Genomic DNA, 13721 nt, shown 5'->3' on the forward strand with positions numbered 1-13721 from the left:
GTCTCCCCTGTCTCTGTCCCCGGGTCCCCCCTCTCTGTCCCTGGGTCTCCCCCTTTCTGTCGCCACTCTCCCCTGCTCTCCCCCTGCACCGTCTCTCCTCCCCTTTCCTTGCCCATCCTCTATCTCTATGTCGCTCTCTCTGCCTCTCCCCACCCTCCCCTCAGTATCTCTGTCTCATCTTCACCTATGCCTGGTGTCCTCCGGGCCTCCCTTTTTGGGGTGGAAGCTCCAGTTCTCACCCATGGCAGGCGAGCCCTGGCAGAGGGGCCCCTGCACCTTCTCTCCCGGGCCCTCTGCTTCCCGCTCAGTGTCTGTTTGCCTCGATGAGCATCTCTTTCAGCCAGTTGGCCTCTGACCTCTGTGTTTTTCCACATTATGGCCAAGCACAATACTGCCTATTGAGTGTTTACTATCTGCTAGGAGCTACTACGGTCTTCATCCCGCTGAATCCTCACAACTTTAGACAGTTAAGGAGGACAATCCTCATGGTATGGGATAAGGAAACTGAGGCCCCAGCAGAAATTCGGCATCCTCATAATCTGGGACCCTCTGGGACCCTCTGTTTTGTTGTCTGCCCGGGTGTCCCTGCCTGTCTCCTTCAGGGCCAGCCTGTCCCCGCACCCCGGGGCACTCACCTCAAAGAGGCCCTGCCGTTTGCTCAGGCTGCCCCCCTCCAGACTCCAGAAGTAGATGTGGGATTTTCCGCAGGTGATGAGCACGGTGGGGTCTGTGGGGTGGAAGGTGGCCACCAGCACGGCCTCGTTGGAGCACTTTGGAGAGTGGGGGAGATTCAGAATGAGGACCTCAAAGCCACTAGGGCCACCCCATGTAGGACCGCCCTATACAGCTGCATGAGTTGTGCACTGCACAACCTACTTGCCTGTGTCTTTACTATACAGGCAAGCTAAAATACTGAAGGCAGGGCCGGCCAGCAAAGCATTACTGCCACCTTTATCAACATGACAGCAGATCTTGGAGAGCCTCAACTCTGCATCAAGTGCTGTGCTGAGTACTTTATCCATTAACTGCTGTACTCCTCAAAGCACTCCATGAGGTACGGCTCATTAGTGCTCCCCATTACAGGTGAAGTGAGGCGCAAAGAGGGGAAGTCACTTGCCTTAGGCCACACAGCCAGGTAAGAGTCAAGTCCAGAATTAATTCACATAGGTCTGACTCCAGAGCCCAGCCTCTCAACTACTAAATCTCTGTCCACAAACTGTGGGCCCCAATCCGGAACGTAGGTCTCCAAAATAGGCACATGACCTTGGGCAAGTAGCTCTCCCCTCTACCATGCCTCAGATTCTTCCCTAGAAGTCAAGCCACCACCCAGAGATGCAAGCCAATGTCCTGGATGTCGCAAGGCTATAGTCAGTAGCTGCCTTGCATCGACCTTTTTGTTGTGCCTGGTCTAGCCACCCCACATCCCAACATCAAAGCCAAGGCCCTACTAGGAAGATGCTACCATTATCCCCACTTTACAGACGAGCAACCGAGGCTCAGAGAGGGCAAGCCGCTTGCCTGGAGTCACACAGCCACCAAATGGCAAAGCTTGGCCTTGAATGTGAGTCTGTCTGATTCCAGACTCCTAACCACAGAGATCCAGCCAGTCCCACAGAGGCACCCCAAGGAGGTGGATGAGAACGGTCACCCCACCTTGCCATCCACCACCTTGGCCTCCTTGGCCCAGTCCCACACGGAGAGCATGTGATCGTTCGATTCGTCCACTGCACAGAGCAGGTTGCCTCCATTCTAGAAGGAGGAGAGAGGAGGGGGAGTGGAGAAGGGGGGTCAGGATCCACCCCTTCAACACTCTGCCCACACAGGAACTTCCCACTCAGGTCTGTTTTAAGATTTTCAAAGCTCCTGGCCCACATTAGATGAAACACATGCAAATACACTCCCCGTCCAGCAGCCATGTACACATCGTAAAGGGCTTCTAGAACTTTCCTTTTGAAATGACTCCTCCCTAAGAAATTCATCTCATTTACCCTCAGTTACTGTTTCTCTGCAGGAATCCTGAAACCATCTAATCTGCATTTTTATATGAAAATGACTTTATGCACACAAAATGAAATGACTTTTATGCACACAAAATGAAACAACCGAATTACTAAAATGTTGGGTGTTCACACCTTTGGTGAAACAGGTTAATTTTGATTTTGCAGGGTTCCCTCCTCCCCGTACACACACACACACACACACACACACACACACACACACACACACAGAGTCAACAAAGTAGCTTTTCTCCACCACTCCCCACAATGCCCTCAAAGATCTCCTTAGGCCTCAGAAAACCTGTGAGGCTCTAGTCCCGTGCTTCTTGGTTTTTATTCCTCAATCCATTGCTGATCAATACTTTGGTAAAATACATTTTGATAAAAATGTGAAATAGGATAAAAAAAAAAAAAAAGCCCACCCATCACAGACTAGGATGTTGCAGGAAATATGAAATTGCTCTGCAAATTCCTGAAGGCTTACTCTCCATTTCTGGGCTTATCTCGCCCAGACCTGCCACCACCCATCCTGCCGACACCCATCTAGGCTGGACCAGGGAACCACAAGGCCTTACAAGGACCTTTCGCAAAGGAAAGTCGGTGCCAATAATAATGCAACCAGCATGACCAGTCACCGAGGAGTTTGGGGGCAATCAGGACACGTGGGTCCCCTTCATAAGGGCTAAGGGAGCAGCCCTGTAAGGTCACCGAGGGTTGGCCTGCAGGGCGGGCAATTCTGCAGGGGGCGTGGCCTATACCTGTGACGTCACAATTAAGGCATGCCCCCTCCCCCATCCCAAAGCGGGCGTGTGTGTGTGTGTGTGTGTGTGTGTGTGTGTGCGCGCGCGCGCGCGCGCGCGCGCGCGCGCGCCCCTGACTTTGGAGGAGGTACTCCTGACTTTGGAGGAGGGGACAGGCGAAGGGTCCCCGCACAGGACTTACAGATTTGGAAAAGCCCACACAGCACACAGCTCTGTCAAACATCCCCAGGCCCAGCACGTGTAAGGTGGAGAGGGAGACTGAGTCCCAAATGCGCACGTGGGGGGGTAGTGGCTGCAAGGAAGAAAGAGGCCTGTTACCTGGGGGGCCTGGCTGTCTGCCCCCACCATCACCCCACCCCAGTCTCCGGTCCCTCCTCCTCCAATCTGTTACCTTCCCCTCCTTAGAGGTGCCTGCCACCTGTCCAGTGGCAATGGTGACCATATCAGGGTGGACAGCCAGGCTGAGAAAGGAGACAGATGGACAGGGCTCAGTGGGAGGGATGGGGCTCAAAGGGGGGCCCAGGACTCCTCCTCCCTTAACAGGCTGAAGTCACAATGCCTGGCTATTCATCCCACAGGTTGGTTGAGTGAGTTATTTAGCCAATAAACATCGATTTAGTCCTTCTGTAACAATAAGGGGCTACTCTCCAGGTACCCAGCCTCGGAAGCAAGACTCCGTCCTGGGGTCTCTTAACTCAAATGCCCATACGGCTCAGGACTGTACCCAAGTGGTGGCCAGGGGGGCACAGCCATCAAAAGGGGCTGTCGCTGCCTGGCTCCCACCCTGTTAGGATCATCTGGGGCTCCAGCTAGGAGTTTCCGAAAAGAAGTGAAAAATCCAGGCATGTAAGTGAATTCACCGACCTTTAAAATACTGATGATCAGTCCACATTTTTTTCCTGAATTCAGCCGGTAGGCCAAGCAAACGCCTGGCCACAGCCACCTACCCGCCCCCCTCCTGCCCCCCACCCTCCGCCTCCAAGAGTGGCCCCTCCCAGGCCTCACCATTTGATGTCATCATTGTGGCCCAGGTAGTGGCGCTGCCTATGCTCCTCCACACTGTACAGCACGGCCACGGAGGCCACAAAGTACACTATCTCCCCCGTGGGCAGCAGGTAAAGGTTGGCCCGGCAGTCTCGGCCTCGGTAGCCATAGCTGGAGATGCCCGGGGGCCGGTTAAGGAGCCTGTTTTGCATCGCACGTGCCAACTCAACACCTGCAGTGAGGTTTTCCTGATTCCACTCAGACCCCGTGGGGGGGGGGGGGAGGGGAGAGGGGCGGTTGATGGTACCCCCCCCGTAATATATCCACCAAAATATTAACCCCCGTGGGGCACCCGGGTGGCTCAGTCGGTTAAGCATCCGACTTTGGCTCAGGTCATGATCTCCCGGTCTGTGAGTTCGAGCCCCGCATCGGGCTCTGGGCTGACGGCTCAGAGCCTGGAGCCTGCTTTGGATTCTGTGTCCCCCACCTCTCTCTCTGCCCCTCCCCTGCTCGTGCTCCGTCTCGCTCTCTCAAAAACAAATGTTAAAAAAAAAAGTTTTTTAAATATTAACCCCAAGAACCTGTGACTATAACCTTCCTTGGAAAAGGGAGTCTTTGCAGATATATTTAAGGATCGCAACATGAGATTATGCTGGATTATCTGGGTGGGGCCTAAACCCAATGTCGAGTACCCTTATAAGAGACAGAGAGGAAAAGACACTGAACGTCGAAGGGGTGTAGGTAGGACCCACATGAAAATCAGAGGTTGATTGGAGTGATGTGGTGTGGCTATAAGCCAAAGAACCCCAAGGACAGCCAGCAGCCATCAAATGCTAGGAGACATAGATCAAATTCTCTGCCAGAACCTCTGGAGGGAGGGCAGTGGGTCTGCTGGAACCTTGACTTTGGGCTGGGAGAGAAAATCGTTCTGTTTTAAGCCACAGAGTTTGTGGTGATTTGTTACAGCAGTCACAGAACGCTAATACAACCCCACTTCCCTCCAGAAGGGTCCTGTTAACACTAAGTTAGCTCACATCTGCTCAGAACCTCCCCATGAGTTCCATCTCAGAGCAAAAGTCAAAATCCTTATGAAAGCCCGGGCACGAGGTCTAGCCTGACCTGGGCCGGATTCCTCAGTCCTCAGTCAGGCTCCACTCCCACTGGCCTCCTGCTCTCTGTCCTCACCTCAGGGCCTTTGCACCTGCTGTTCCCCCCTCACCTGAGTACTCCTCCCCCTCAACTCTCCATGGCTCCCTTGCCTCCTTCAGGTCCCTGCTCAACTGTCAGCATCTCAGAGAGGCCTTCCCTGCCCATTCTACTTAAAACTGCAAACTCATGCACTCTCACTGCCCCCCCCCCCCCCCCCGCTCATATTTCTGTCATACACTCATTAGAACCCCACACGGTTTAACTTGGTATAACACAGCTTAACTGTCTCCCCAACTAGAGTATCTGCTCCGGGAGGGCAGGGATCTTTGTCCATTTTGTTCACTGCTCTATCCCTGGAGTCCAGTGCCTGGGACTGAACAGACATAGGGATTCAGTATCTGATGAAGGAATGGCTGACCCCTCCCCTGTTCAGAACTTTCTGTGGCTCCTCCCACTGGCCTGCCTGGCCCCTTCCTGGCGCCAGTAGGGCTTCTGCCCTCCTGTGCTCTCTGATCTTGGAGTTCCTCAAAATGCCAAGATCTTTAGTCCAGGCCTTGGCACTAGCCTTTCCCTCTGCCTAGTACATTCTACCTGGTCACCTCCTCAGAGCGGCCCTCATGCTCACCTCCTCCACCGGCCTCATGTCACTTAATAATTACCTGGTTAATTTGTTAACTGTCACTATTTCCCAATGAGGCTGTGTGCTCCCAGGTGGCCAAGACTGGGCTGTTTCATTCACTCCTATAACTCCTCCTCTGGGAAGCCCTCCGTGACCCCCAGGGCTGGGGCCGTTGCCCTTCTGGGTTCCCCCATCCCAGCCCTGCTCACTGTGGGTTATCACTATCAAAGAGTCTGTCCCCACACTCGACTAGGGGCCCTAGGAAGGCAGGCTGTCATGATGACCCCTGGGTGCCCAGCTCGTGGCCCCAGATGTTCAGAAAATATCTGAATGAATGCTGCCATATGGGTCTCGACCCCACAGAAATGGTCCCGCCCTGCAGTTATTTCAGAGATGGGGCATCCGAGGCCCACACTGAGTTTTGCAGTCTTAGCGGACCCAGCCTGGCACAACAGCTTAGTGTGCTTTGATTCTCATAGATGTTTCCGGCTCTCTCGAAAAGACTCTGGGCTCCAACATCCCTGCCTCCACTAGAGCGGAAATCAAGGCCGAAAGAAGAGGACGGGGCCTGGGTCCCTAGGCTGCTGATCTGGAAAAAGCGTGGGCCACGGAGGCAAGAGTTCTTGCCCCAGAACTGGTCTGACTCCCGAGGACAAGGCTCAGTCCTTTCCTTTGGACTCAGCTTTGTCATCCAGACAGTGAAGGCAGCAATTGCCAAGCTGCAGGCGTCAGAGGGCTCTAGGAGGCCACGGGTTGTACAAATACACTCTCAATGCTACAAAAGAGGAGGATTGTTATCATTCACCGTATTTACACATAAAACCATTTAGAATGGTGCCTGGCATCTAAGTCCTCAATAATGAGCAGTTATTCTTTGATCAGTTCCTGTTTATGGGGCACACGTCATGAGCTCAGCACCTTTATACCTCCTTTCCCGGCACTATGAATCTGAAATCCTGAAACCCATTCTTCAGAGGACGCGGCTGAGGCACAGAGAGGCGAGGTGATTTGTCCAGGATCACACAGACCAGCCAGGTCTGCCAGGCTCCAAAGACGGGGCCCCTAACCATTTCCAACTTCTTCTGTTTCTCAGATACACCTAGGTCGCTCCGGCCACAGAGCCCTCATACCTGCCATGCCCTCTGTCTGGAACATTCTCCTTCTAGCTCTTCCTATGCTGGCTCCCAACTGTTCAACTCACAGCTCAAATGCCCCCTCCTCAGAGAAACACAGTGACTCTTCCTACATGACTTTAGGTTCCTGTGTTCCCAGCATTTATTACTTAGCTGGAATCACCGTGTTTATTTAAGCACAGGCTTCGGTTATCATCTCTCTCTTCTCCTTTAGAAGGTGAGCCCCAAGTGACCAGGGCGGGACTGTAGAGGAGAATCTGACATATGGAAGGCACTCAGCAAACATCTGCTATTTTAGTGCATCGTAAAAAGGTCATTTCAACTAACCTGCTTTCCTCGGCACTGTCCTGACCCCAGGGTCATCCTGACCCCTCAGGCCACAGGGGCCTGCGAGTGTGATTCAGTGCAAAGACCCTCTCTCCCGCTGAAGTCCCCTACCAGAAGGGTGTTGGTCTCTTCCAGACTGGGGGATGACGGGCAGGGAGGAAGGGATTACAGCAAAAGGATACACCCAGTCCAGCTTGAGCCGGCTGGAAGGCAGCTCAGAGCGCGCGTCGAGGCTGTAGGTGGGCGCCAGCTCGGTGGGAATCAGCATTGGCACGGGGCGCCCCCTCAGGAACATTTTCACGGAGCCCTCCTCTGCCAGGACACCCCCAGAGGTCAGGCGCCGCCACCAGCCCACACCCCAATTCCCTCTCCCCTTCAGGCTTCACTCAACAACACCAAAAATGCATGGAGGGGCACCAGGGTGGCTCAGTCCGTTAAGCGTGGGACTTCAGCTCAGGTCATGATCTCCTGGTTCACGAGTTCGAACCCAGAGGCAGGCGCTGTGCTGACAGCTCAGAGCCTGTTGCCTGCTTCTGATTCTATGTCTCCTTCTCTCTCTGCCTATCCCCCGCTTGTGCTCTCTCTCTCAAAAATAAAGATATAAAAAAAAATTTTTTTTAACGCATGGGGAAACTGAGGCCAGAGAGGCAAAGGCTCAAATAGCCACGTCTCCTGACCTCCAGCAATCCCCAACCAAGCTCCTCCCCCTCTCCCCACTCACCCATGCTGAAGATAACTTCTTTGGTTTTGCTGTCAGGAAAGGGGAAGAAAAAGCGCCCTAATTAGCAGACGGGTTTGAAAAGGGGAGAAACCACTCCCCTACCCCACCGCTGCCCGGAGGTCTCTGATGAATAATGGGGGCCGAGTAAGAAGCGGAGCGCTGCCTCTCTGCAGGCCGTGTGCTTTGCTCGGTTGATCTTGCAGAGCCTAAGACACAGGCCCAGAGAGGCAGTGATCGCCAAAGATCACACAGCACGAAGTGGCAGGGACGCGATCCTGGAAGACGGGAGTCACCAGGGACCCCTCCCTCCTAATCAGCACCGCTCTCCCAGAGCTCCCCACCCCCAGTCCCACGGTGCCCCAAACTTCAAGCAGCAAGGGAAGCCGAGAAGGTTTAAGGGAAGGGGCGTGTCTCCACATTCCCTTCGCCGGCGGAAAGGGGTGATAGTCGCGGACCTGGGTCCCTGGCGAGGGTGGGGGGAGCCCCGGATCCAGGCCCCGGGAGTGCAGGGAGGAGGGGGTCTGCAAGAGGGTCTCACCCAGCTCCAAAGCTACTCATGGCGGCGGCTGGCGGAGCTTCGGGGCCGGGGGTGGAGCCGGGACGGGCTCCGCCGCTTCCGGCCCTGGGAGGCGCCCGCGCCGCCGCGCCCTGCCCCGCCCTCCGCGGCCGACCCCGGGAGCCGGCCGGTCATTCTGGGTCTCAGATCCCGGGCCGTGGGGTCCTGATACCAGGCTCTTTTGGGGGGGGGGGTGGTGGGGGAGAGTGTTGTTTGAGAACAGGACTAGGGGGCGTGTCTGCCTGAGTTCAAACCCCAGCCCTGCCACTTGCTAAGCAGTGTGGACAAATTGCCCGACCTCTGCCTCGGTTTCCTCCTTTTAAAAATGGGGGTAATAAGAGTACCCACCTCGCGGGGTGATTGCGAGGATTATATTGGTTAATTCATGTCAAGTGCCTGGAGTACTGCCTAGTACATAGCGTCATGGACGTGTTTGCTATTATTTGAGTGGGGTTGAAATGTGTGGTTTTTGACCCAGTTCCTGCCTTAGTTTAGCCCCCAAGCCCACTGCATCTAGACTCCATCGTTAGGTTTTTACTCTGCCCTGGGCTTCAGGGTGGTCCAGCCTCCAGAGAATTGACCACGCCCCACATTCTGACCACACCCACCTCCCCCTTCCGATCCGTCCCCAGAGTTGACACCTCTCCTGATAATTGACTGCCCCTCCCCGGCCCTCTCCGCGTCTCGGGTCCCGCCAGGCATTCTGACTACGACCACTTTACAGAAATCCAGTCCCTGAGTTGAGTCTGTTCAAGGCCTCCAGGTTGGCCCCGCCTCCTGGTATTTGACCACGCCCCACTTCGCCCCGCCCCGTCTCTGACAAGCCACCAGCCGGTATCGAGCCCAGTGACCCCCACCCCAGGTTCTGATTCTACCCAGGCTAACACTCTGGTCATGCCCTCCAATTCCAAGCATGCCCCCCCCCCCCCAGTTCCCCTATTCCCTGCAGAAATTCCCTTGAAGCTTCTGCCCTGGCCCCACCTCTGAGACCCAACAGGGACTCTTTTACTTAATGGCCACGCCCACAAGCCTGGCTCCTCCCTCAATTTCCACTCTGGCTCCACCCAAAAGACCCTAACCATTCACTTCCCCGAAGTTCTAGTCCAGCCCCTTAAGGCTTGGCCACACCCCCCAATGCTGGCAGAGCCCTTGCGGGCCTTCCTCTTCGCCCGCGCTCTCTTAAGACTGCTCCCTCCAAGCCTCGGCACTGTCCCCGAATTCTGAACTAGATGACCTCGCTCTACGGTACCACCTCGTGGCCTGGGGCATCACCCGAAGTTCCGCATCCCCTCTTCCAAACCAAACTGGTGTCCTGGCCTCACCCTCTGTGACAGGACCCCCACCCCAGACACCTACCCTTCCTTTTTGGCGCTGCAATTGCTGCTAGAAGATGTGGTGCGGCTGCGGGGGTCCTCGCGGCGCACCGAAGCCAGGCGCTCTGGTGACAAGTAGCGGCGGGCACTAGGAAGAGAGAGCGCATTGTTAGGGCGGAGCCTGTGAGGTTAGCAGGCCAGTGTAAGAGGAGGGCGAGAACCTCCTGGCACTTGCCATTGCTGGAGTTCGGGCCCACGAGCCCATCCCTCGCCGTATAAACAGCCTCTGTCTCCCATATGGTCTTGGAGGAGGCTAGAGATCCAGGCTTCCGTGCCTTACCTGCGCCCAGAGGTCGCCTCCTTCTTGGGGGAGGATGGAGAGGTGGCATAGCCGCCCACGCGCCTCGGGGGTCCCGCGCCATTGAGGGGGGTCCTGGTGGGAAGGCCTTTCAAGAGCTGACACACTGGAGGACGGGGTTCCGGGACAGAAGTAGTGAGTGCGAGGTCCGGGTCCCGACGTCTCCCCATCTCATCCCTCCAGTCTAGCAAAGATACCTGAGGCCGTGGTGCCTAAGCGTGGAGGCGCCCGGCCCTTGGGGGTGCCCCTCGCGCGCAGCGCAGCGCCCTGCTCTTCGCACGCCCTCAGGCGACGCAGCGCGTCAGCCAGCGCCGCCTTTAGGACCGCCAGCTCGTCTTCCTGCAGCTGCAGCCGCTGCTCCAGCGCCGACACGCGGTCGTCCACCTCCATGCCGCTCGTGCCCGACAGATTGTCATCTGGAAGGAAGGGTTAGCGCTGGCTGCGGAGACCACTCCGGAGCTCCAGGGCCGGAGGGGTCCGCCCCCCACCCCCACCCCTCTCCCCCCTTCCCGAGTTAAGGCGAGGCCAGCCACTCCCCCTTCCTCTCCCTCAACCTGCGGCCGGGACGCTCAGAGATGGGCCAGGAAGAGGGTTACGAGGGGGAAGGAAATCCCCAACGCTCTCAGTCCTTTGCCCCCACACTCCTCTGCCCGCCCTGGAGATGTGACCTTAGGGAAGTCCCTTACTCTCTTATTTTCTAAGATGCTCCGAGTCAGGAGCCTCTCAGCTCTGGTTTTAAGATTCTATGACTAAGATGCTAAATATCTATGAGTGATATCAGTATTTTTTTTTAAACGACACCAACTAATTCCTGGTGACACCAACGTTCTAGAATTGATCCCCGATACTCTCTGACGAATATCAATATTTTATCCCTGGGACTAAAGTTCCCTTTCTGTTTCTTAAGACTTCCCCAGCTAAAAGGTGATGCCTGGTCCCTCCCCTTCCCCTTCTCTCCTCACCGTGGGGTTCGACCCCAGAGAGTCAGTTGCAAGGACAGAGTTTCTGAGGCCCCTGGCGGTAGACTTGGGGGTTGCAGGCAGCGCATCTCAGACCCGGGAGACCCACTGGGAGATGCGGGCGGGGATCCGGCTGCCAAACTCTAGCCGGACCCTCTTTCCTACTCCTCTTTTTTTTTTTTTTTTTTTTTTTTTTTTTTCGCTTCTGTACCCCACGCCCCAGAGTAGGCTCTCCCTCTCTTCTCCAGCCCATGGTACGGGCAAATAACTCCTCCATCACCCCCCAAACACACACCTAGCCCATTTCCCCGAAGTGGAAAGAGCGGATGACTGAGGCATCCCTTTCCCCTCTCCCTCCCAGACCACTCATACCCAGACTCATTGCTGGCCACAACTGAGGAAGGCCTGGCTCCCAGCCGGGTGGAAATAAAGGCGGTATCATTAACAGGGACGGGGCGTGGAGGTCGCACCTGCCACCCCGAGTCGGAAGGCCGCCCCGCCCGCCCGCCGGGCTCCGCAGTGCAGCGGTCGGTCCCTCCCCTCCCTCCCCCCCACCCTAGCGGCCCAATCGCCAGGCCGGCCTCGCCCGCCCTGCCCCCCACCCAGCGCCACTACGGTCCGGTGCCCGGACCTGCAGAGGAAGGTGGGGGCCTCCCGAAGTCGGAGGAAGGGAGCTGTCAGGACTGAGAACTCGTAAGAAGAGGGAATCTCGGGGTCCTGCCGGTATCCCGTTTTCCACCGGAGGAAACTAAGAACGGAGGTTGGGGAGGCGCGCGGAGACTCGCTAAAGGTCACACGGTCAATAAATGAGGGGCGGGAGGGCCCAATCACCTAGTTGTGCCAGGCCCCCTCCTACCCACCTTTACAGATTCTACCCACCCCCACCTCCCCCAAAGAGAGAGAGAGACAAATTATAACGTTATAGTGAGCTTGCGTGTGACAGGCAAAACACTTAGCAGAACACTGGCTCATGGTAGATGCTCACTAAAGCCAGAATACAATGAACTATTATTATGGGACCTACTGTTCCAGGCAACAGTAGGTTGGGTGGGATCCCACCCGTTTTAGGAGGAGGGGAGGAGAAAGGGGATTGAGGCCCAGAGAGATGAAGTTACTTGTTCATGACACACAGCCTTCCGGCAGCAGAACAGCCAGGCTGAGGCATCCTGCCTCTTAGAGGGGCAGAGGAGGACAAAACAAACATTCAGGTCCTCTGCCAACTCCAGTGTGACCGGGGGAGTGAGCCCACAAACTGGAAGATAGTCCCCTCTGGGGGGGGGGGGGTGGGGGCTGAGAGAAATGGATAGCATTCACCTAGGTCCCTCAGCCCCCACCCAGAACGACCAGCTGCATCTTGAGGCCTCGCCCCGTCCCTCCACCCCAAACTCAAGTCCTCTACTCCTTCCTGAGCACTCCCCCAGCCCTTTTGCCCAGAGACCAGCTCTGGTTTCCCACTCCTCCCCTTCTCCCCTCCCCTCTGCCTCCTGCTCCCCCTCATCAGGGCCTGACACAGTGGCCTTTCTGGAAGGAGGAAGGGGTGTCTAGGAAGGAGGGGTGAGTCCCAGTGAGTGGGAGTGGTGGGGGCTGAGGATTTGCAGGTAGAGTGGAGGCTGAATTCTCTGGTTATCCTGCCTGGTCCCACACACTGCCCACAAGCCAACACCAAATCCCACCTCCCCCTAATCTGTCAGTCCCTCTGCCAGAGAGAAGGGGGAGGGTCCCAGAGGATTGAGAGGGGATAGGGTAGAGTTCCAGACCTTCAGGCCTACCCCCTTCGACCCCAGGCTCCTGAAGGTTCTGCCCCCTTCTCTCCATCCAGCCACCTCGGGAGAAGGGGAGGGTCGAAGCGGGTGGGGGACTGGGATCAGGGTTTTGGGGATCAGGAACCTTGCTCTGGGGTCAGGGTCCACCTGGGGGGAGAGAGGAAGATCTTCAGCAAAGGGCCAGGATGGGGACTTGGAAGGAGGAGGTTGGGGCAGGAGGAAATGGGTCCAGCCCTGGGCGGAGCCAGGGTCGGAACTGAGGAGGGGTCTCACCGTTGCAGTATTGAAGCAGCGAGGACGTGTCGTAGAGGCCGCAGAAGGCCGGGCCGCGCTCCGCCATCGCCCCGCCACAGACACCGCCGGCCCCCCCGGCCCCAGCCTGGGCCCGGTCCCCCCCTCCAGGCCCTGCCTCCCGTTGCCATAGCAACGCCCTTCGTTCCAGCATCCCCGGCTCGGCCCGCCCGGCATCAGGCGGCCGGCGCCGGGCCTGGCACCGGGGTCATCCCCCAGGATGCCAAGAAAGGGGGGTCGGGACACCCCCTGCCAGGCCCCCCCCCCCCACCTTGGACACAATCCTTGGACCGGGATTGGTTGAGCCTATATCCCCCTAGGTACCGTCTGGTCCCGCCCACAGTCTGCGCGCATTCTCTCTAGACCCCCTCCTCGCCAGTTCAGGACCAATGAGAGGCTGTCGCGCAGGCCCCTCAGCCAATAGGGATGCAGAAGGATTGGAAGGGGCAGGGCTTTCGCTGCTTTTCAGCCTAAAGCTCAGCCCCGGGCTGTGAGAGGAAGATAGGGTGGAGGAAGACACTCCCATAACCCCAAAACCTTCTCCTTAATCTTTCGCTGAATTTCCCAAAAGCCCCCTCGCAAGACCAGGGCCTGACCCTAGAGCCTCAAATATGCCCAGATATCCACCAGCTCCGCCCTCGAACTCTTATTCTTAGAGTCCTTGTTTATTAGATGTAGGCACGCCCCCAAGCTCTTAGCTCCACCCCCAGAATCCCGCGGGAGCTGAAGTTCTATTCCTGCCCCAAGAGCCTTTGGCACCGCCCCCAAAGCCTCCGAGAGCTACAGTACT

General features: G+C 56.7%; 1 protein-coding gene across 5 annotated transcripts in view; it reads right to left on the bottom strand.

The window, feature by feature from the left end:
- The window catches only part of EML2 (EMAP like 2), a 34074-nt gene that overhangs the window by 12385 nt on the left and 7968 nt on the right, over positions 1 to 13721 (bottom strand). Inside the window, exons 1-11 of one of the 5 annotated variants that reach the window (XM_027037816.2) lie at positions 12914 to 13100; positions 10116 to 10334; positions 9901 to 10024; positions 9604 to 9708; positions 7692 to 7720; positions 7153 to 7282; positions 3764 to 3913; positions 3150 to 3219; positions 2940 to 3050; positions 1654 to 1749; positions 636 to 770 (exon numbers count right to left, since the gene is read on the bottom strand). In XM_027037816.2, coding sequence (XP_026893617.1) covers positions 636 to 770; positions 1654 to 1749; positions 2940 to 3050; positions 3150 to 3219; positions 3764 to 3913; positions 7153 to 7282; positions 7692 to 7720; positions 9604 to 9708; positions 9901 to 10024; positions 10116 to 10334; positions 12914 to 13085 — 1341 coding nt within the window. In that variant the 5' untranslated portion in view covers positions 13086 to 13100. Of the gene's footprint in view, positions 1 to 635; positions 771 to 1653; positions 1750 to 2939; positions 3051 to 3149; positions 3220 to 3763; positions 3914 to 7152; positions 7283 to 7691; positions 7721 to 8146; positions 8341 to 9603; positions 9709 to 9900; positions 10025 to 10115; positions 10335 to 11249; positions 11275 to 12913; positions 13101 to 13721 lie in introns of those variants that run through there. The other 4 variants (XM_027037817.2, XM_053210024.1, XM_027037821.2 and 1 more) reach the window with 4 other exon arrangements.

Source organism: Acinonyx jubatus, chromosome E2, assembly GCF_027475565.1.
Source record: "Acinonyx jubatus isolate Ajub_Pintada_27869175 chromosome E2, VMU_Ajub_asm_v1.0, whole genome shotgun sequence".
NCBI classification, from domain to species: domain Eukaryota; kingdom Metazoa; phylum Chordata; class Mammalia; order Carnivora; family Felidae; genus Acinonyx; species Acinonyx jubatus.